We start from the raw sequence: 23,950 nt of genomic DNA, 5'->3' as shown, positions 1-23,950 counted from the left end.
ATTAATATTGTATGTTCCATTTACACCCCATGTGTGAGTGAGTGAGTGAGTGTGAGTGAGCATGTGTGAGAGTGAGTGAGCGTGTGTGTGAGTGAGTGAGGTGTGTGAGACTGAGTGAGTTTGTGTGTGTGAGTGAGAGTGAGAAAGCATATGTGAGAGTGAGTGAGTGAGCGAGTGAGCGTGAGAGTTTTTTTTATTCTTTCATGCAATGTGGGTGTCGCTGGCAAGGCCAGCATTTGTTGCCCATCCCTAATTGCCCTTGACAACTGAGTGATTTGTTAGACCATTTCAGAGGGCAGTTAAGAGTCAACCACATTGTTGTGGGTCTGGAGTCACTAGGAGGCCAGGCCAGGTAAGGACAGCAGATCTCCTTCCCTAAAGGACACTAGTGAACCAAGTGGGTTTTTATAGTTTCATAGCACCAATACTGAGGCTAGTTTTCAATTCCAGACTTCTTACTAATTAATTGAATTTATTAATGAATTGAATTTAAATTCTACCAGCTGCCATGGCGGGATTTGAATCTTTGTCCCCAGGGCAATAGCCTGTGTGTGGCAAAACTACACACATAATGGGCTGAATCGTGATATTACGCGCGGGGGCTCATTTAAATGGAGGGGGTGGAGCGGCCACCCCCGATGATATAGAGGGGGAGGCCGCCGCATCCCCGTCAATGTGTCCAGTGCCACCGCACAGGCCGGCGCCATTTTAAAGGGCTTCAAGCCCTTCAGGAGTGATTTAAATATTTAAAAGGTGCCTGTGTCATAAAAAAAGTCAATAAAAGTTTAATTTAACTTTGGATCCCCTTTCCCACCACCCACCCCCCCATTGAGTTCTCAATGCATAAATTGACCTATCCCCCCAAAAAATCACTTTCTGAAATTCCGAACTTTCCCCCCCAAACTTCTGTATCTTTGACCCTCAACTCCTTCCCACCATCCCCACAACCAACAGGAATAGTCTTCTCACTCCCCCACCCCGCACTGATAATTTTATTCCTCCCCCCTTCCCCACCAGTCTCTCGCCTCTGAACTCCAATGGAGTTCCGAAGGCACGCGAGTTGTGGTCGGTTGGCTGTAAAATCGGCGTCGGATGGCTGCCGTCGGCAGGTAAGTTCATTTGCATGTTAATTTATCTAATTTCCAAATCTTAATGAAGGAAGTGGAGGCGGGGGGGGAGGGGGGGTTCACACTGAGGCCTCGCTGCCGCCGCTAATATCCGGCTCCCGCTAGCATTTTACGGGCCTCCCCGCCACGACATCGAGGGGCTGGTAAAATTCAGCCCAATCTGTTATGTCACAACTCCCATATTGGACCTTGGTATCATACCTTTTGATTGGCCTAAATGGAATAAGAAACAATACAACTCTGCAACTATCTGACTTGAACAAAATCTACCAAGAACACAATTTTTACAATCGCTCCCCTTCCATGTTCTTTCACCTCAGGCTCCATGATACTATGCAAATTCTAGTCACCCTTAATCTCTGAGGCTTCAGTAACATACGAACTGGAAGCAGGAGTAGGCTATTCAACCCCTCGAGCCTGCTTGCCATTCTATCAGATCATGGCTGATCGGTTTGTGGACTCATCTCCACTTTCCTGCCTACCCCCGATACCCTTTGACTCCCTTGTTTGTAAAGAATCTGTCTACCTCTGCCTTCAAAACATTCAATAACCACACATCATGCACACCACAAAACAATCCCATGTCCCAGCTGCCAACCAAAATCTTTCCCTATTGTCCACTCACCAAACAACCTCCCCTTCTCAAATTTTCACACTCCAATGCCTCAAACCACAGCCCTGAAAGATTCTACAGGGTTCTCTTGCCCTGACCTCAATCAGACTCTCTCACATTCTCAGTCACAGTCCCATTTCCCTTGGTAATTCTGTCAAACAAGCTGACTATCGGGTGGGGAATCTGGGGAAAAAGATCCCACACATCCGATGTTTAGGGAGAATCCCGGACATCCTTGCACTTGCAGGTTTCCCGACCATAACTCCAATCCTCCGCTTCGAAGTCCCGCCCAGTGAATATCAGGGACAAAGCAGCTGGAAACCAGCCATCGAGAAACTACTAAAGGCTTATATAGGAACATAGGAGCAGGAGAAGGACATTCAGCCCATCGAGCCTGCCCCGCCATTCAATATGATCATGGCTGATCTTCCACTTCAATGCCTTTTTCCCACACTATCCTCATGTCCCCTTATGTCATTTGTATTTAGAAATCTGTCAATCTCTGCTTTAAACGTACTCAATGACTGAGCTTCCACAGCCCTCTGGGGTAGAGAATTCCAAAGATTCACAATCCCCGGAGTAAAGAAATTTCTCCTCATCTCTGTGCTAAGTGGCTTCCCCCTTATTCTGAAATTGTGTCCCCTGGTTCTAGACTTCTCAACCAGGGGAAAAATCTTAGCTGCATCTACCCTGTCTATCCCTTTAAATATTTTGTAGATTTCAATGAGATCACCTCTCATTCTTTGAAACTCTAGAGAATACAGACCCAGTTTCCCCAATCTCTCTTCATTGAACAGTCTCACCATCCAGGGAACAAGTCTGGTGAACCTTTGTTGCATTCCCTCTATGGCAATAATATCCTTCTGAAGGTAAGGGGACCAAAACTGCACACAGTACTCTAGGTGCGGTCTAACCAATGTTCTATACAATTGAAGCAAGACTTCACTACTCCTGTACTCAAATCCTCTTGTGATAAAGGCTAACATACCGTTAGTCTTCCTAATTGCTTGCTGCACCTGCATGTTAGCTTTCAGTGACTTATTGACAAGGACACCCAGGTTCCTTTGTACATCTACACTTTTTAATCGCTTCTCTTTGGCCTCCTTGTCTCGAGAGACAATGGGTAAGCACCTGGAGGTGGTCAGTGGTGTGTGGAGCAGCGCCTGGAGTGGCTATAAAGGCCAATTCTAGAGTGACAGGCTCTTCCACGGGTGCTGCAGAAAACTTTGTTTGTCGGGGGTGTTACACAGTTGGCTCTCCCCTTGCACCTCTGTCTTTTTTCCTGCCAACTGCTAAGTCTCTTCGACTCACCACACTTTAGCCCCACCTTTATGGCTGCCCACCAGCTCTGGCGAGCGCTGGCAACTGACTCCCATGACTTGTGATCAATGTCACAGGACTTCATGTCGCGTTTGCAGACGTCTTTAAAGCGGAGACATGGACGGCCGGTGGGTCTGATACCAGTGGCGAGCTCGCTGTGCAATGTGTCTTTGGGGATCCTGCCATCTTCCATGCGGCTCACATGGCCAAGCCATCTCAAGCGCCGCTGACTCAGTAGTGTGTATAAGCTGGGGATGTTGGCCGCCTCGAGGACTTCTGTGTTGGAGATACGGTCCTGCCACCTGATGCCAAGGATTCTCCGGAGGCAGCGAAGATGGAATGAATTGAGACGTCATTAATCGCTTACCATTTAAGAAATACTCTGCACACCTATTCCTATCAAAGTGGATAACCTCACATTTTTCCACATTATATTTCATCTGCCATGTTCTTGCCCACTCACTAAATCTGTCCAAATCCGCTTGAAGCTGCTTTGCATCTTCCTCACAACACACATTCCCATCTAGTTTTGTGTCATCTGAGAACTTGGAAATACTACACTTGGTCCCCACATCCAAATCATTGATATATATTGTGAACAGCTGGGGTACGCCACTAGTCCCAGCATGCCAATGCGAGAATGACCCGTTTATTCCTACTCTCTGCTTTCTGCCTGTTAACCAATTCTTAATCCATGCCAGTATATTACCTCCTATCCCGTGTGCTTTAGTTTTGCTAACCAACGTCCTGTGGGGGACTTTATCAAAAGCCTTCTGAAAATCCAAGTATACCATGTCCACCGCCTCCCCTTTATCAAATCTTTTAGTAACATCCTCAAAAAACTCCAACAGGTTCGTCAAACATGATTTCCCATTCATAAATCCATGTTGACTGTGCCCAATCAGATCATTATTATCCAAGTGTCCATTTATCACATCCTGTAGAATAGATTCTAGCATTTTCCCAATGACTGATGTAAAGCTAATAGGTCTGTAATTCCCTGTTTTCTCTCTCCCTCCCTTCTTAAATAGTGGGGTGACATTTGCGACCTTCCATTCTGCAGGAGCTGCTGCAGAATCTATAGAATTTTGGAAGATGATCACCAATGCATCCATTATTTCCATAGTTACCTCTTTCAACACTCTGGGATGTAGAATATCAGGACCTGGGGACTTACCAACCTTCAGCCCCATTAATTTCTCCAATACAACCTTCTTACTAATACTTATTTACTTCAATTCCTCATTCTCCCTAATCTCTTGGACCTCTAATTCTGGGAGATCTCTTGTATCATCCTCAGTGAAGCCAGACACAAAGTAATCATTTAGCTTCTCTGCCATTTCTCCATTCCCCATTATAAATTCTCCTGACTCTGCCTGTAATGGACCCACATTTGTCTTAGCCAAACGTTTCCTTTTTATGTATCTATAGAAGCCTTTGCAGTCCATTTTTATATTTTTTGCTAGCTTACTGAACAGCCCGTCAGGAGAATCCATCAATAGAAGACAAAAGCTAAAATCAATCAAATCATTCAAAATGCTTTTGTGAAGACTTTTATGCACCATTTTTTCCCTCAATGACAAATTCCTTGATTCCAAAATAAGGTTTGTAATGTTAAAACAAAAATCAAAAATGATGCTTCACAATAATATGATTGAATTTATCTGTGAAGTTATCTTTCGTGTCTTTCAGTAACTGCATTAATGCTTTCACTCAACAACCTGATTCTCTCTCAAACACATGGGTTTTGATTAATACTTTTGTCCAGAGACTATGGGGTGGATTTTAACTTTGACTGTCTGGCATAATTGGGGCTGTAACAGTCTGAAAATGGCTTACGGCCCTTAAATAGACAGGGTCTCACATCAGCAGTTTTGACCATCTGATAATCTGAATCTATCTCTGTGACTTTCCATTTGCTGAGGCAGATTCTGCAGTGATTGTGCAATGTATCCTCATTTTCTCAGGATACAATAGGAGCATTTTGTCTGCCTGACTGGAAAAATGTTTCTCTTCTGCCTCTGACAGTAGTCATTTCGTTTTGTTCTTTCTAAATAATTTCAAGAAACGCTAGAGAGCCACTTTAAAAATGTACTCAATTAGTTACATTGAATGTATTTTATTAAAGCTGAGAGGCTGTGGATGCATGGCTATGGTTGTCTGTCTATATATTGAGCTTGAAGGAAGCACAGTGTAGATTTACCAGAATGATACCTGGACTCGAAGTGTTAAATTATGAGGAGAGATTATACAAACTAGGGTTATACTCCCTGGAATTTAGAATGTTCCGGGATGATTTGATCAAAGTTTTTCAAGATACTAAGGCGAACAGATTGGCTAGATCACCCCACTGATTAGATTATGATTAGATTAGAGATACAGCACTGAAACAGGCCCTTCGGCCCACCGAGTCTGTGCCGACCATCAACCACCCATTTATACTAATCCTACACTAATCCCATATTCCTACCAAACATCCCCACCTGTCCCTATATTTCCCTACCACCTACCTATACTAGTGACAATTTATAATGGCCAATTTACCTATCAACCTGCAAGTCTTTTGGCTTGTGGGAGGAAACCGGAGCACCCGGAGAAAACCCACGCAGACACAGGGAGAACTTGCAAACTCCACACAGGCAGTACCCAGAATCGAACCCGGGTCCCTGGAGCTGTGAGGCTGCAGTGCTAACCACTGCGCCACTGTGCCACCCCACTGGTTGGGGAATCTAGGACTAGGGGGGCATAGTCTAAAAATTAGAGCCAGACCTTTCAGGAGTGAAATTAGCGAACACCTCGACACACAAAACAGGGTAGAAGTTTGGAACTCTCTTCCACAAACGGCAATTAGTGCTTGATCAGTGGTTAATTTTAAATCTGAGATTAAAAGATATTTGTTATCCAAAGATATTAAGGTCTAGAGGGCAAAGGCAGGTACATGGAGTTAGGTCATAGATCAGTCATGATCTCATTGGAATTCTCTTGCCCAGTGAACAGTGGAGGCTGGGTCATTAAATATATTCAAGGCTGAGTTAGACAGAGTTTTGATCTACAAGGGTGTCAAGGGTTATGGGAGGGGGCCAGCAAGAGAGAAGAAATTCCTCCTCATCGCTATCTTAAATTGGAGACCCTTTATTTTTAAACTGTGTCCCATAGTCCTAGATTCTCCCGTGAGGGGAAACATCCTCTCAGCATCTATCCTGTCATCCCCTCAGAATCTTAAATGTATCAGGCTTGAGAGGCAAAATGGTCTTCTCCTCTTCCTGTGTTCTGTGTGAGTGAGAAACACAGATAGACAGAGATCCATTTCAAACAGGTCAAACTGTACTAATTGCACACATGTAGCTTCTTTTGTTCCTCATGAATTCCAAACAAAACCATTTACAAATTGTAGTAGAAATCTGGAATCCTTTCCCAAAAAGGCTGTAGATGCTGGCAAACACTTGGCGCTTTGAAGACTGAAATTGATAGCTTTTTATTGGGTAAAGGTTATCAAGGGACATGAAGCTAAGGTGGGTAAATAGAGTTGAGGTACAGATCAGATCAGATACAGATCTATTTGAATGGTGGAGCAGTTTGAGGGGCTGAATGACATCCTCCTGTCCCTGTAGTATTAGATCAAATTCCGTCTTTGTATACATAGTTTGTGTATTTTTGAAAATTATCTGAATACAAGCTGAATAATAAATTTGAATCAAGTTTCAACTAAACTTCTAAATAAGAGCTATTAATTTAATTTATTACTTCAGAAAATGTGGCCAGCTGAGAGAGACAAATAAATTTAGATACTGTCCCAATGTTTACATTTACAAGTTGAAGACAAATCCCTGTTTCCAAAAGATTTGTTTATCCTGCTGAAGTGGGAGGTTAAATGTGTATGATCCCAGAAGCTGTGTCAGCTAATTCAATTTTTTTGTAAATTAACCTGAAAATGATTTTTATTTTGGACAATTAATGTTTTCTGAGGTAATTTCTGGAAGTTTTGATGACTGACCTTTACAGAAGATGCTGATTACAAACTCTGCTCCTCCCTCCAACTTCCAAAGGAATGCAAGATTGCTGACTGAATATTGGTATTTAAAAGTAAAATTTTTATTAATAAATCAGCCATGTGTTCCTGAAAGGCACTGGCTGAGACAACAAGTGGAATCTATTAATTTATGTGACTGTGGTACTTATTTATTAAATTGTAACAGTATTTATTTACTCTTCTGGAATTAATGATAAAATGATTAATGCTACACGCCAGACCCAGAATGTCCTACCCAAGTGTTGTTAACTTCTCCAGCCACACAACCCTTCGAAATCTCTGCCCCCCTCTAATTCTGGCCTCTTGCACATCCACGATTTTAATAGCGCGACCATTGGTGGCCATCCCTTCAGCTGCCTAGGCTCTAAGCTCTGGAATTCCCTCCTTAAACCTCTCTGCCTCTCTCCTCTTCTTTAACACACTCCTTATAACTTACCTCTTTGACCAAGCTATTGGTTATTTGCCTTAATATCTCCTAATGTGGCTCGGTGTCAAATTTTGTTTGATAAGGCTCCTGTGAAGTGCCTTGGAAAGTTTTATTACATTAAAGGTGCTATATAAATACAAGCTGTTGTTATTGACGTGTGCCCCCACCCTAACTCTTGATAGACCCCGAAGAGTACACGAGTGAGTCAAACTCCATATTCCATTCCCCACCCACCAGTTCTACCAATCCCTAACTTCCCTCCTGCACAGTGCTGCCAAACATAGATCATAACAAATAGCAGCAGGAATAGGCCATTCAGCCCCTCAAGCCTGCTCCGCTATTCAATAATCATCTGATTGTGCCCCATAGTTCTAGATTCCCCCATGAGGGGAAACATCCTCTCAGCATCTACCCTGTTCAGCCCCCTCGGAATCTTATATGTTTCAATAAGATCACCTCTCATTCTTCTAAACTCCAATGAGTATAGAACCATTCCTCATAAGACAACCCCTTCAAGGCAGGAATCAGCCTAGTGAACCTTTTCTGAATTGCTTCCAATGCAGTTTAACCCCTTCACCCCCACTCTAGTACTGCCAAACTTAAGCACATCCACTCCAATTCTACCAAACCTCAGGATCATCCACCAGTGCTGCTAAACTCCAGACCTCTCACTCTAACCAGACAATTACATCCAACCTGGTACATTCTGCATACCATGTTGCTGTGTATCCTCAGCTTTAAACAGGTATGGGATTAAATACATAGGTAAAGGAATATATCTAGCTAGTTTTCCACCCATGTAACACTGACAGACGTTGCCAGATGATTACTGTAACAACTACTCTTACAATTAGCAAGTACTCCATTTGATTCTGCTACCCGGTTTGAAATTAGAGTTGGAATGAATGCAGCAGATATGTGCTGAATGACTTTGCTGGTAACCAGCTTGAAACCTCCCTCACTGTTCAAGGCAGGAGACAGAATGCCATCACTTTAAAACACACTTCTGATTAAAACTGAAGTGCCAGTGAGGTGAGAAACTGACTGGGACTGACCTACACCAGATCACAATTGCTTTCATTTTGTTTGTGTTGCACCAAATCATTTGATTGAGTCATAAATGAATGAATAAAATCACAGTGACCCAGCTGATAACTGGAATTTAGGATTCCGTACTCTAATTCTGTCCAGTAGTGCAATCAGCTCCTAGTTCATCACATAACATGCATTGTCATTTAATGCAAGGTAATGTTCAGTACAGAACTATATTTAATTAATAGAAAAGAGATGAGTATTTAATATACATTTATAATATTTTTATTGCATTCCTCTCAGCTTGAAGGAAAACAGTGCTCTGACATTTCTGCATGGAAAGAACTAATGGCCTAAAAATAATATGCTGACATTTTCAGCAATTGTTCAATATACAAATAATATTTTTGTCATAATATCAATATAGCAAACATTATTGTGCATTATAGGAGATTGGCCGGCATTAATTATATCCTTTCATCACATATGGCCAATTCTGAAATTGAGCCCAACAAGTGTTTGAAGTAGACATTTTCTGACATAAAGCCAAATGAGCTATTATGTTTACACCCTCTATCTCCCCGAACCACCCCCCCCCCCCACCTCACCTCACCTCACCTCACCTCCAATATTACAGTTATCTCTCTAGTTCCTCCTCTCTCCATTGCAGTGTTTCTAACCTGTTGGGTGGGAAGATCACCTGCTTTCACCCTCTGTTGACGCTGCTGTGTAACCAGTGACAAAGATTATACAGGAGCTTTGATGAGACCACACCTGGAGTACTCGGTACAGTTTTGGTCTCCATATTTATTTATTTATTTTGAGATACAGCACTGAAACATGCCCTTTCGGCCCACCGAGTCTGTGCCGACCAACAACCACCCAATTATACTAACCCTACAGTAATCCCATATTCTCTACCACCTACCGACACTAGGGGCAATTTACAACGGCCAATTTACCTATCACCTGCAAGTCTTTGGCTGTGGGGCTGTGAGGCTGCGGTGCTAACCACTGCGCCGCCCTAATTTAAGAAACGATATAGTTGCATTGGAGGCAGTACAGTGAAGATTCACTAGATTGGTCCCTGGGATGAGAGGGTTGTCCTGTATTGAGAGGCTGAGTAAATTGGGTCTATTTAATCTGGGGTTCAGAAGAATGAGAGGTGATTTCATTGAAACATACAAGATATTGAAGGGGTTTCACAGGATAGACACTGAGATGCTGCTTCCCCTGGCTGAGGAATCTAGAACATGGGGGCACAGTCTCAGAATAGAGACCAATCATTTAGGTGTGAGAGGAGGAGATATTTCTTCTCATTGGAATTGTTGGAATTCTCTACCCAGAGGGTCTGCCATGCTTCATTGTTGAATTATATATAAGACTGAAATAGGCAGGTCTTTGGTCTCTCAGTGAAGCAAGGGATTATGGGGAGCAGATGGGAAAGTTTTTTTCATTTGTTCATGGGATGTGGGTGCCACGGGCTAGACCAGCATTTATTGCCCATCCCTAACTGCCCTCGAGAAGGCAGTGGTGAACTGCCTTCTTGAACCGCTGCAGCCCTTGTGGTTACACCCACAGTACTGTTCGGAAGGGAGTTCCAGGATTTTGACCCAGTGACAGTGAAGGAACAGTGATATAGTTCCAAGTCACGATGGTGTGTGGCTTGGAGGGAAACCTGCAGGTGGTGGTGTTCCTAGGCATCTGCTGCCCTTGACCTTCTAGGTGGTAGAAGGTCGCGGGTTTGGAAGGTTCTGTCGAAGGAGCCTTGGTGCGTTGCTGCAGTGCATCTTGTAGATGGTACACACTGCTGCCATTGTGCACGGTGGTGGAGTGAATGTTTGTGAATGGGGTGCCAAACAAGGGGCTGCTTTGTCCTGGATGGTATTGAGCTTCTTGAGTGTTGTTGCAGCTGCACCCATCCAGGCAAGTGGAGAGTATTTCATCGCACTCCTGACTTGTGCCTTTAGATGGTAGACAGGCATTGGGGAGACAGGAGGTGAGTTACTTGCCGCAGAATTCCCAGCTTCTGACCTGCTCTTTTAGCTACAGTATTCATGTGGCTGGTCCAGTTTAGTTTCTGGTCAATGGTGGCACCCAGAATGTTGATAGTGGGGGATTTAGTAAATGGTAATGCCATTGAACGCCAAGGAGAGATGGTTAGATTCTCTTTTGTTTGAGATGGTCATTGCCTGGCATTTGTGTGGTGTGAATGTTACTTGCCACTTATCAGCCCAAGCCTGGATGTTGTTCGGGTCTTACTGCAAATGGACACAGGTGGCTTCAGTATCTGAGGAGTCACGAATGGTGCTGAACATCATGCGGTCATCAGCATTCTGACTTTATGACGGAGGGAAGGTCAATGATGAAGCAGCGGAAGATGGTTGGGCCTAGGACACTACCCTGAGGGACTCCTGCAGTAATGTCCTAGGACTGAGATATTTGACCTCCAACAACCACAACCATCTTCCTTTGTGCTAGGTATGACTCCAACCAGCGGAGCGTTTTTCCCCTGATTCCCACTGACATCAAATTTGCTAGGGCTCCTTGATGCCATACTTGGTCAAATGCTACCTTGATGTCAAGGGCAGTCACTCTCACCTCACCTCCAGAGTTCAGCTCTTTTGTTCATGTTTGAACCAAGGCTGTAATGAGGTCAGGAGCTGAGTGGCCATAGCAGAACCCAAACTGAGCGTCAGTGAGCAAGTTATTGCTGAGCAAATGCTGTTTGATAGCACTTTTGATGACCCCTTCCATCACTTTACTGATGATTGAGAGTAGACTGATGGGGCGGTAATTGGCCGGGTTGGATTTGTCCTGCTTTTTTGGGCACAGGACATACTTGGGTAATTTTCATATTGTCGGGTAGATGCCAGTGATGTAGTTGTACTGGTGTAGCTTGGCTAGGGGCGTGGCTAGTTCTGGAACACAAGTCTTCAGTACTATTACTAGAATGTTGTCAGGGCCCATAGCCTTTGCAGTAACCAGTGCCTTTAGCCGTTTCTTGATTTCACTGGAGTGAATCGGATTGGCTGAAGACTGGCATCTGTGATGCTGGGAACCTCAGGAAGAGGTTGAGATGGATCATCCACTCGGCACGTCTGGCTGAAGATGGATGCAAATGCTTCAGCCTTGTCTTTTGCACTGATGTGCTGGGCTCCCCCATCGTTGAGGATGGGGATGTTTGTGGAGCCTACTCCTCCTGTCAGTTGTTTAATTGTCCACCACCATTCATGACTGGATGTGCCAGGACTGCAGAGCTTAGATCGGATCCGTTGGCTGTGGGAATGCTTAACCCTGTCTATTGCATGCTGCTTCCGCTGTTTGGCATGCAAGTAGTCCAGTGTTGTAGCTTCACCAGGATGACACCTCATTTTTAGGTATGCCTGCATGCCCTCCTACTCTTCATTGAACCAGGGTTGGTCCCCCGGCTTGATGGTAATGGCAATGGTAGAGTGGGGGAAATGTCAGGCCATGAGGTTACAGACTGTGATTGAATACAATTCTGTTGCTGCTGATGGCCCACAGTGCCTCATGGATTCCAAGTTTTGAGTTGCTAGATCTGTTCGAAATCTATCCCATTTAGCAGGGTGGTAGTGCCACACAACATGATGATGGGTACTCTTAGCGTAAGATCGAATTGAATGGCAGAGCAGGCTCGATGGCAGTATGCCTGCTTCCATTTCTTATGTTCTTATGAATGCAGCAGTGAGTGGACCGAATGTGGCATTGTGGTAATGTCCCTGGACTAGTAATCCAGAGGCCCAGGCCAATGCCCTGGGGACACAGGTTCAAATACCACCATGGCAGCTGGTGGAATTTAACTTCAATCAATTAATTAATAAAATTCTGGATTTGAAAGCTAGTCTCAGTAATGGTGCCATGAAACGATCATCAATTGTCATAAAAACCCATCTGGTTCAGTAATATCCTTTAGGGAAAGAAATCTGCTGTCCTTACCTAGTCTGGCCTCCATGTGACTCCAGACCCACAGCAATGTAATTGACTCTTAAATGTTCTTATGTGATGACTCTGAGCTGAGATGAGGTGACTGAACTTTACACCTTTCTTTCCCTTACTCCTTCACCAATGATCCAGGTCAGACACGTTGCTTAATATACGAAGAGACCTGGAAGCAAAGCTGCTCATTATGACTCTACAGGAAAGTGTGTTCGTCATCAGGAAAAAGTAATTTCTGTAAAGCATTCTAGTTGATCCAGGTCATGTAGCCAATCACCAGGGCACAAACCAATGAGAACAAAAAAAAACACAATAATATGGTTATAATAGGAGCACAGCATAGATTTCATAGAATGATACCTGAACTCCAAGGGTTAAACTTTGAGGAGAGATTACACAAACTAAGGTATAATCCCTGGTATTTAGAAGGTGAAGGGATGATTCAAACAAAGTTTTCAAGATATCAAGGGGAACAGGTAGAGTAGATAGGAAGAAATTATTTCCCCTGGTTGCGGAGTCTAGGACTAGGGAGCACAGACTAAAAAATTAGAGCCAGACCTTTCAGAGGTAAAGTTGGGAAACACTTCTACACACAAAGGGTGGTAGAAGTTTGGAACTCTCTTCTACAAATCACAATTGATGATTGATCAATCGTTAACTTTAAAAGTGAGATCAATAGATTTTTTTGTTAGCTAAAGGTATTAAGGGATATGGGACAAAGGCAGGTATACAGAGTGAGGTCACAGATGAGCCCTGACTTCATTGAATGGTGAAACAGTTTCGAGGGGCTGAATGGCCTCCTCCTGTGTTCCCAATGTTGCAAAATGTTCAGGGGAATATTTGTGAGGTGATTAAAAAATAGAGCTTTTCATTCTTTATGTACCAGCTTCAAAATTTCTACAGGACTTTTGAAATAATGTAACTGCAGAGCTTTTTAAAACTGTTTTCAGGTCGGAAAATAAAACTCTCTGCAAGACTGTTTAGCAACAACATTTTGTTACAAATAGTCTTAAGAAGCTTCAGGTTCTTCAACAAAAAAATACCCATTGTATCTTTAGAATTCTACGCAGAATTAGTACCTGAGTGACATCATCAGCAATAACACCATCTTTCAGGAAGAACTGCTTCATCAATTCTGGGTCCAGCTGTCTCATCACAATTTTCAAAGTCTGATCAGGCTGGAGGATCCTACAACCTTCACTGATATCCAGGGTGTATAGGTACCTGTCACAATACATACAATATAGATGGAGATGGTGAAATTCAGCACTGACTATATTGATATCCAGGGTGTATAGGTACTTGACAGATCAGTAAACACAATACATACAATATAGATGGAGATAGTGAAATTCAGCACTCTGACTATATTGCTGGTAGTGTCATAAGTCTGGAAAACTGCCATTCGATTTTATAAATCAGCACTTGCCAACTTTTTTCAGTGATAGAATTCCATGTCTCGGAATGTTGAAAGTTCAAGCCAGGATTTCAGCATGTAATCTAAGGAAGCACATTAGTGCACTACTTAGAGAATGCTGCATTGTCACAGGCACCATCTTTTGGGCGAGATGTTAAGTGAAAACCAGTTCAGAGTAGGGATGTCTCCCAGTGTTCTGACCAACATTCACTCTTCTAATTTTTTTTTTTTGCATTTACTCTTTCATGGGATGTAGGCTTCGCTGGCAAGGCCAGCATTTGTTGCCTATCCCTAATTGCCCTTGAGAACCGAGTGGCTTGCTTGACCATTTCAGAGGGCAGTTAAGAGTCAACCACATTGCTGTGAGTCTGGAGTCACATGTAGGCCAGACCAGGTATGGACATTAGTGAACCAGATGGGTTTGTACGACAATTGATGATAGTTTCATGGCACCATTACTGAGACTAGCTTTCAATTCCAAATTGTTATTAATTAATTGAATTTGAACTTCACCAGCTGCCATGGTGGCATTTGAACCAGTGTGCCCAGGGTAGTAACCTGGGCCTTCAGATTACTAGTTCAGTGACATTACCACAATGCCACGGTCTCTGGTCTCTAATGGTGTCACCAAAACAGATTAAGTGCGCACTCATCTCATTGCCATTTGTGGGCCCTTGTGATCAAATTAACACTCATGTTCACCTACAGAAAACAGTGACAACTCTTCAAAAGCAATTTATTGGCTGTGACATGCGTTGAGACATCCTGAACACATAAAAGATGCCCAGTAAATGTAAGTCTTCTTTCTTTTGCCATGTTAAAGAATGTTTCTTGCCTTTGTAATGTGGAAACTAGCTGAGTGTAATGACCAGGTTCTGTGTTCTGGAGATGTAATGGAATAGGGATAACACGGAATTGCCCCAGACCAATCAAAAACAGAAAATCATTCCAACAGGTGCCTTAAGGTATCATTAACATAATAAACAAAAAAAAAATCCAATTGAAATAACATGCTTAATCAAGCAAGGGAAAAAATATAAAAATAATTAAATGATAATATTGTTACTGTCCAAGAGACATTATGGGCTGGATTTTGTGCAGGAGGTGGGGCTCCTGGCACCGGACTGAAAAGGCGAGGGGAACCCCTCCTCTGCAATTTTTCAGCCCCTGGAGCAATCCTCCGGTCGTTTGCTGTCAAAGTTTAAGGAGGCAGGATCCCCATCCCTTTAAAGACTGAAGAGGGATGGGGATCCTGCCCCCAAGAGCTGTCAGCCAATCACAGGGCCGGTAGCTCAGCAACATCGGCAGCACCACTGGCAGTGGTGGCCACTGCCAGTACTGTAGAGTCCTCAGACCCAGGCCCAGCGGTGGAATCCTAGAAAAGAGGTAGGTGAGGTGGGGTCATTGAGACCAGTCCAGAAGGCTCCGGCGAGGAGGGGTGGGTGTTCAGTCTAGGGGGTGGGGGCACTCAAGGGGTACAGGTGTTCCCGGTCAGGGTCCTCCTTGGGCCACAAATTGCCCACAAAAGAGGGTCACCCCCACCCCCCCCAGCCCGTAGGAAGGGCACCCATGTGCGGAAGGCGAACCCCCCACCCCCCACCGCTGGTAAGATCCCAGCGGCAGCAGGAAGAGGCCCTTATTTGGCCTTTGGGTGGGAAGGTCATCGGGTTCCATGGCAGGCAACACTGTCCCAATTCGCCTCGCCACCCACCCCACCACCCCTCCCCCCCACACAAAGCCCCACCGTCAGGATGAGAACCAGATCCGGCCCTATATACCCCACAGTTCACATTGCTCGAGGAAGGCCTCAATTGTACTGGTTGACACCGCATGCCTCCTCTCCAAAGCCATCGTGGCACCAACAATGCCGTGCGAGAGGCAGGCAGCCATAACGAATCCCCACCCTGAACCCCACCATGGGCTCCACCCATACTGAACCCATAAATTAGTTCATGGGATGGAAGTTCCATTCATTGGTCCTTGTCATTCGATTCTGAATCGGGAATTGCTCGTTTGAAGTTCATTGTTGTGTGAAGTTAGACTAAAATGTGGCTTCATTGTGGTAATGTGTTCAAACTGGTTGATTATAGTTAAGAGGCCATAAACTGTTCCAAAGTGCTATTTCATTGTATTTCTGTTTGGTAATATCTTGAAAAATCATCTGTTTTCCCTCTTCAAAGAAATCACAGATAAAAATGGGTCAATCTGCAGATTCTTTGTTTCTTGCAAATTTTGAAGGATGTTTAGACTAAGGAAACTCCCTTCTGAGAGATCCAGTTCAAAAAAGAAAAGTCTGCCCTGTTATCATTCACCATGCAGGTACAGAGGACTTTGCTTCATTTCAAGAAACTGTTTGGTGGAGGGCTGCTGAAAACTCGGGTGAACTGCGTGATATAAATCATCTTTTCTTGTACCCTAGTATCAGCCTAATTCAATGAATTTTAGAACTCTTGATCTGACTTAAAAATAATCTTTTTAGTTGTTTTAAGCTCCTCTGAGTGTAATATTTCTACTTCTCCAAATAGATGCAGACCTCATCTCAATCCCTGCATGCAATGTACTGCATTTGCAATTATTGTTAAATCTCGAGCTTCACACATCCTGTAGGTCCACAAATTGAATGGGCCCACATTTCAACGTGTGAAGGGGCCTGGTCCATTTCCCAAAATTGTCACTCAGCTGGAAAATGAGAAAATGGTGCAAAAGAACCGAAAACCAAAACAGAATTCCATTTAGCATAAAATGTTACAGCGTGTCTGAAAATTGATTGTGTTTAACAGTTAAACATGGAGCCTCTCAGATGATGTGGTGCAGAACAGAAGTTGTTTAGTTTGACCTCTGGTCTGTGCTAAGTTAGCTGATCTCAGGCGGGGCAACAGTTAGTGTGTTACAATACAACTGCCCTTGACATCCTGGCCTATGTGGGGGAATAAGCTAGAGTTCCAACTCAGCAAATAGTTACTATTTGCTGACATAATAACTGTTATTGAATTCCAAAAAGTAATTAATTGCATGAAGTGGTTTGAGATGTTTAAACATAATAAAACATACTGGAGATGAAACTGAAATTCAGATGTTCCAAAACACTTTAGAACCAATTAATATTTTTGAAGTGTAGTCACTGCTATAATGCAGGAACAAAGAACAAAGAACAAAGAAAATTACAGCACAGGAACAGGCCCTTCGGCCCTCCAAGCCTGCGCCGATCCAGATCCTCTATCTAAACATGTCACCTATTTTCTAAGGGTCTGTATCTCTTTGCTTCCTGCCCATTCATGTATCTGTCTAGATACATCTTAAAAGATGCTATCGTGCCCGCGTCTACCACCTCCGCTGGCAACACGTTCCAGGCACCCACCACCCTCTGCGTAAAGAACTTTCCACGCATATCCCCCCTAAACATTTCCCCTCTCACTTTGGACTCGTGACCCCTAGTAATTGAATCCCCCACTCTGGGAAAAAGCTTCTTACTATCCACCCTGTCTATACCTCTCATGATTTTGTACACCTCAATCAGGTCCCCCCTCAACCTCCGTCTTTCTAATGAAAATAATCCTAATCTACTCAACCTCTCTTCATAGCTAGTGCCCTCCATACCAGGCAACACCCTGGTGAACCTCCTCTGCACCCTCTCCAAAGCATCTACATCCTTTTGGTAATGTGGCGACCAGAACTGCACGCAGTATTCCAAATGTGGCCGAACCAAAGTCTTATACAACTGTAACATGACCTGCCAACCCTTGTACTCAATACCCCGTCCGATGAAGGAAAGCATGCCGTATGCCTTCTTGACCACTCTATTTACCTGCGTTGCCACCTTCAGGGAACAATGGACCTGAACACCCAAATCTCTCTGTACATCAATTTTCCCCAGGACTCTTCCATTTACTGTATAGTTCACTCTTGAATTGGATCTTCCAAAATGCATCACCTTGCATTTGCCCTGATTGAACTCCATCTGCCATTTCTCTGCCCAACTCTCCAATCTATCTATATTCTGCTGTATTCTCTGACAGTCCCCTTCACTATCTGCTACTCCACCAATCTTAGTGTCATCTGCAAACTTGCTAATCAGACCACCTATACTTTCCTCCAAATCATTTATGTATATCACAAACAACAGTGGTCCCAGCACGGATCCCTGTGGAACACCACTGGTCACACGTCTCCATTTTGAGAACCTTGACAGTCAGTTTGCAAACAGCAAGTTCCCACAAGTGGCAATGAAATAAATGACTAGGTCATCTCCCTTAGGTATTGGTTGAGGGAAAAATGTTGCTCAAGGCATCAGGGGACCTCCTTTGCTCTTCAAACAGTACCACTGAATAGGCAGGACCTCGGTTTAACACCTCATCTGAAAGGCAGCACCTCCGGCAGTGCAGCAGCCCTTCACTATTGCACTAGAGTGTAACCCGAGATTATGTACTCAAGTCGCTTCATCCCAGAAACTTCTGACTCAGAGGTGAGAGTGCTACCAACTGGGCATTGGCTGACACCTATACAGTCAAATGCCTAACCAACACTCAATGCCTAAACTTGTGCTTAGATGGCTGGTGTCACCCCATGGAGCTGTACCAGACTATTACTCAATACTGTTAGAAGAATATTGAAGATAGAAAATAAAAACGCTCCAAATTGGATTCCTGATTGTGATGATTGTGGAGCAGTCACATGAGCATGATGCTCTGCTTCACATCCTGCTAAGTAGATTATTACTTCTCTGTCACTTCTTTATTCCCGTATTGTAAAACAGACATACTTAGTATCCTGTATTTGCTGCTCACAATGCGGTCTCCTCTACATTGGGGAGGCCAAACACAGATTGGGTTGTCACTTTGCAGAACACCTCCACTCAGTCTGCATGACCCCCAAGCTTCCGATTGCTTGCCATTTTAATTGACCACCCTGCTCTCATGTCCACATTTCAGTTCTTGGCCTGCTGCAGTATTCCGGTGAAGCTCGACACAAGCTCGAGGAAAAGGACCTCATCTTCTGACTAGGCACTCTACAGCCTTCTGGACTCAATGTTGAATTCAGCAACTTCAGACCATGACCGCCATTTTGTTTTTTTACCAAATACCAGTCTCAAACTTGATTTTCATGTTTTTGCTTTCGGACAGAGTTTTTCATTATTATGACATTAACTTACTCTCTGGACAAATTCTGCTGCCTTGGGACCACAGTGACAGACAATCTGTCCCTTGATGCAGAGCTTGATACACATATAGGGAAAGCAGCTGCCGCCTTTGGCTGACTTGCAAAACGCACATGGAATAACACCAAGTTATTCCTTAGAACCAAGCTGATGGTTTATAAGACCTGTCTCCTCAGCACCTTGCTCTATGGCTGTGAAACGTGGGCGACTTACAGCCACCAGGAAAAGCAGCTCAATAATTTCCATCTTTGCTGTCTGTGGCGCATTATGGGCATATCCTGGCAGGACAGAATCACAAATGTGGCAGTCCTCTCAAAAGCAAAGCTCCTAAGTGTGTTGAAACTAATCAAATAGAGGTGGCTTTGGTGGATTGGACACGTCCGCAGGATGGATGACGGTCACACACCCAAGGACCTTCTGTATGGTGAGGTAGCCGGGGCCAGATGACCACTGGGGCGCCCAAAGCTCCGCTTCAAGGATTCTTGCAAGCGTGACATGAAGGCCCTAAATGTCGACTATCACACCTGGGAGCCATGAGCTGACGAAAGGAGGAAATGACGGCACATCCTGTGGACTGGTGTGCACTACCATGACAACCAGTTGCTACAGCAACTTGGCAGCAGATGCCAACATCAAAATCAATAATTCACAGCTTCACTTGGCAGTTTCACATGTGGCACCCTAACGTGACAGAACCTGCCTCTCAAGGATTGGCCTTCACAGCCATCAGCAAATGTGCACCAAGAGAAGACACCCCATTTAAATGGATTGTTTGCTGTGTGTCCATCAGCTTTCGTAAATGGAAGGATGCCAACAACGGACAAATGCTTTGTCTTTTACTAAGACTGTTACTGCTCCCTTTGCCTTGTGTTCCATGACATCTTTGTCATTTTATCTCTCCTGCCCTCCACCCTATCACAGACCCTCTTTTTTTGATCTTCTTCCCCCTTTCCCCCCCCTCAAAGCCTATTATATTTCTAACCTTTGCCAGTTCTGATGAAAAGTCACAGACCTGAAACGTTAACTCTGCTTCTCTTTCCACAGACGCTGCCAGACCTGCTGTGTATTTCCAGCATTTTCTGTTTTTATTTCCAGCATCTGCAGTATTTTGCTTTTATCTTTAATACTGTGTACTTGGGAAGTGCTTTTATCCATTTGTTTACTTAACTGATACATCGTGACTCCCAACAACTACAAATGTTCCCAAATGTTTGTCTACCTACACTAACCTGTCCATTATGCAAATTTTCTTACAGGTAGGACTGAAGTTCATGACAGCACAGATTCGAATCTGTACACTTTCTGAACAGGTAACTTTAATTTATGTAAAGCCATTTACAATTAGTTTGATCTTACAATCAATTAATGCAGTCAGGGGTTCAGTACAGTGTGCTTCTCATTCAGATATATTGATGTCGTGTTCCAGCGTCGCTAACTGTAAAACAGTTACAAAGGTGCTCATTAATGATCTGAGGCTGAGCTTGATTCTATTTGAGCTGTAACTGCTAGTAATTAACACATCTTATTAAAGCAGACTGTGTTTGAATTAGCCGTACTTGTTTGATGGGCGAGTCGGCACAAAGCCCATTGCAGCAAATAATTTCTGAAGCTATGTGAGACAATCATTGTCAGAGATGTCTGTGAATCAGTCCAAGGGTCGCCTGAGTGCAGGTATCAGAATTAACAAAATGGAATGGTGATAGACTACAATCTGACATAATATTCTCACTCGAGTAAATCTCATGGGGAGTCAGCCACCTGGAATGTGGTTTCTGAACTTTGCAGTCGTCCTAAACCAAGGCAACGATTTTACTGAAGCAGTCACATGAATTAAAAAAAAATTACACACCTCACTCCTGCTGAAAGACAGGTGATGAGAACATTCTCGAATTTGTCCTACTGCTGCTGCAATTGTGTCAGAAAGCCCGTTAATGTCTGTAACCAAGGATTCTGCCAAACCTCCACCAAAATGATGGTGGTAGAGCGGAAGGATGACCAAGGAATTTCCTGGCAGTAAGGTCTCGGAGAAATAATACATGCAGCACAATTTAGCGACCATTGAACAAAACTTGCTGAATATGCAAGTAAATTTGCTCATGCTCTCCTCTCTGATACTTTTAGTTGTTCGTATTACAAAACAATTGTTTTGTTCTCCTTTCCCTCAGTCGATTTGCAATATTTATTTGCTTACAGAGCAAATACTAAGTTTATTCATTTTTGTATTCTTCCCACCCCCTTCTCCCTTTTCCTGTTATTTGCATGATTACAAAATATATTTCCCCTCCTGCCACCCCTTTATTACCCACTGTGGATTTCTGCAGCTATTATTAACACAGAGCTATTCTTATTAACACTGAAACTGGGTAAACCCAATGTTCACTGAAAACCAATCCGGAACCATCAACTACAACAAAGGGCTGATTTTACGGTGGACGGGGGGAGCCATCCACCAACAGAAATTTCAGTAGCGATCCTGCCTCCTCCGGGCCTGGGGATCGAGACGGGATTTTACGGTCCCTAAGCCCTTAATTGGTCTTGGGCGGGACTTCCATCTCACTGAGGCAGGAAGTCCCACCTAATGGAGCTGCCGGCCAATCAGCGGGCCGGCAGCTCATAGTCCCAGCAGCGCCACTGGAAGCAGTGGCCACTGCAGGGACTGCAACCCAGCTCAAGAACGAAGATAATGGGGAGTGCCTGAAAACTAGTAGTTTTTGGGGCCGCCCTGGGGGCAATCGGTTGGGCCCTGGGGAGGCAAAGGGCATCAGTTAGGGGGGCTGGGGGGCATGTTGAGGGTGGTTGGGGCTTTGGTGGCGGCCCTCTGTCAGACACAAGGTGCCCGAACAGGAGGTCCCACCGCCCCCCCCACTCCAAGGCTGTCAGAAGGCCGCCTATTTTTAATCAAGCATTTTTTCTGAGGCCTCAGCCCCTGCCTGCCTGCCACCTGTAAAATCCCTGGGGTGGCAGGCAGGGGCCCTTAAGTGGCCGTTAATTGGTCTGGGACGGGTGGGCCGTTTCTCATCACCATCGCCCCACATAAATTGGCGGTGGAGGAGGGACCGGGTCGGGGAGGGCCTCCCACTCCATTTTACACTATCCCCCCTACCACCCCCCCGCTCTTTTGGGGGACGTAAATTTCCGGCCAAACTGTATGGCTATTTCAATGCTTCAGGCCTGACTGAGTCCTGTAAATACCAGATTGTCTCCAACATTCCCCTCAGGCTCTGACATATCAGTCCTCTTCAGTGACATAGAAATAAACTTTGGGGGGACTTTAACCTTACGCATTGGTGAAAACTGGGCAGGTGGGCATTTAAAATGGACTCCTCTTGCTCACTTGCTGGTTTTCTGCTGTTTCCAATTTTAACACAGGCTTCTGGAAGTGACCAAGTGGCCTACTGACAGGTCCTAATTAACATACGCTAATCAGTGTCCGATTGGGACATGGGGCCTCCACCAGGGGTTTGTTCTTCAGCCTGAACAGGGACGTTGCCCTGACCCTTCTTCATGGGGCCAGAAACATTTAGTTCCCCACTGCCCTGCATTCTTTCATTCCCGCCTCATCCTTGACACTTGGAATACTCTACACCCTCTCCCAAACTGCTGGACTCACTGGAGGCTGCCCTGAATACCAAGAGGACCAGAGGCATATTAATGAGGCCCACGGTTAAAATCACCAGGACCCTGTATTGCTGCAGGACAGTGAGAAGCTAACTGAAACCAATGATTTCCCACAGAACCCGCTGACAATTAAAATTACTCCTCCCGTTTCCTATTGCTCAGAATATTTGCTTCAACGCTTTACTGCATAAAATGTTGTGGAAAAATTAAATATCTTTAGCTTTGATGGTTCTTCACTGTTGCCTGTACTTGTAATGGCAGTACAGTTGCTGGAACCAGCTATGACTACATTTTCTGTGTCAGTCTGATGTTGTCACGTGCAGCTCACCATAGTAAAAATGATGGAGCTCATTCACTGAGCCCTGTCCACTGGGAGCACATATGGGAAATTTGGGTAAACAATTCCCAGAATTTTACAACCTTCATTACTGTCAGCAATATCCTTAATCCTCAACAACCTTGTCTCAATCTCACAGCCCGTTCAGAAAGAGAGCAAAAAAAAAGAATGCTTATCAAGCATTGTATAAAATAACAAGTACCTGTGAGTGAAAGGCCGTAATCCATCTTGGAGACAGATGATGTGCACGCCCTGCTGGAGCTTTGTTCTATGGATTAGGGCGTTATTGGAATCCTGTACTGACATGGTGCTTTGTGACTCACTGCCAGACATTCGTTACTCTATATTTATCCATTGAATGCATACTGCCCACAGTACAAAGTCCAGTTGTGTGTGATAGATCTGAGGTCCAGGATCAGTGGTTTAACCAGTGAAATATATTCTGTCACTGTATCATTTTCAGTAACATGCAACTTTTAAAAACAGGCACTGTATCAAGTAACTTGGATGGATTAGAGGTGGATTGTGATTGAAATGATTGATACATGGAGTCAATCCATTAACCAATCGGTGCTCGTTTGACTAAAGTAGTCTTTAACGAATAAGCACTTGTATGTGTTGTGTAAGCACAATACCAAAATCACATAGAATATGGATGCAAGTTCTTTGTCAAATGCAGGCTCTTACAGGTTCCAGCAACTGCACTGTCATTACAAGTGCAGGAAAATGGTGCATTTTATCATGTTTAGACCATGATTAGTTTTAAATGTCAGCAATGAGGGTTTCTGAAAAGCAACTGGGCACGTTCACAATCGTGGAATGTTGTGGAATCAACAAACCAGATTAATTGATAAAAGGCTACTGAACCAGAAGACGTTTCTCTGATCTCTCCTCAAAGTGGTTACTCATGCTGA

At 44.2% G+C, this 23,950-nt stretch overlaps 1 protein-coding gene and 1 long non-coding RNA gene across 10 annotated transcripts in view; both read right to left on the bottom strand.

The window, feature by feature from the left end:
* The window catches only part of LOC137347313 (S-adenosylmethionine decarboxylase proenzyme-like), a 105,217-nt gene that overhangs the window by 49,981 nt on the left and 31,286 nt on the right, over nucleotides 1–23,950 (bottom strand). For all 9 annotated transcript variants that reach the window (XR_010968924.1, XR_010968928.1, XR_010968927.1 and 6 more), the window contains exon 6: nucleotides 13,589–13,733. Coding sequence is in view for 3 of the 9 variants with exons in the window: in XM_068011732.1 (XP_067867833.1) it covers nucleotides 13,589–13,733 (145 nt within the window). In the remaining 6 variants the exon portion in view is untranslated. The remainder of the gene's footprint in view (nucleotides 1–13,588; nucleotides 13,734–23,950) is intronic.
* On the bottom strand, nucleotides 20,381–23,499 carry LOC137347314 (uncharacterized). Its single transcript, XR_010968929.1, has 2 exons — nucleotides 23,239–23,499; nucleotides 20,381–20,516 (listed from the first exon to the last, which is right to left on the bottom strand). It is a non-coding gene; the product is annotated as an uncharacterized lncRNA (long non-coding RNA).

The sequence above is a fragment of the Heterodontus francisci genome, chromosome 31 (genome assembly GCF_036365525.1).
Source record: "Heterodontus francisci isolate sHetFra1 chromosome 31, sHetFra1.hap1, whole genome shotgun sequence".
In the NCBI taxonomy this organism is placed as follows: Eukaryota; Metazoa; Chordata; class Chondrichthyes; order Heterodontiformes; family Heterodontidae; genus Heterodontus; species Heterodontus francisci.
This window is presented reverse-complemented; position numbering and strand designations above follow the sequence as displayed.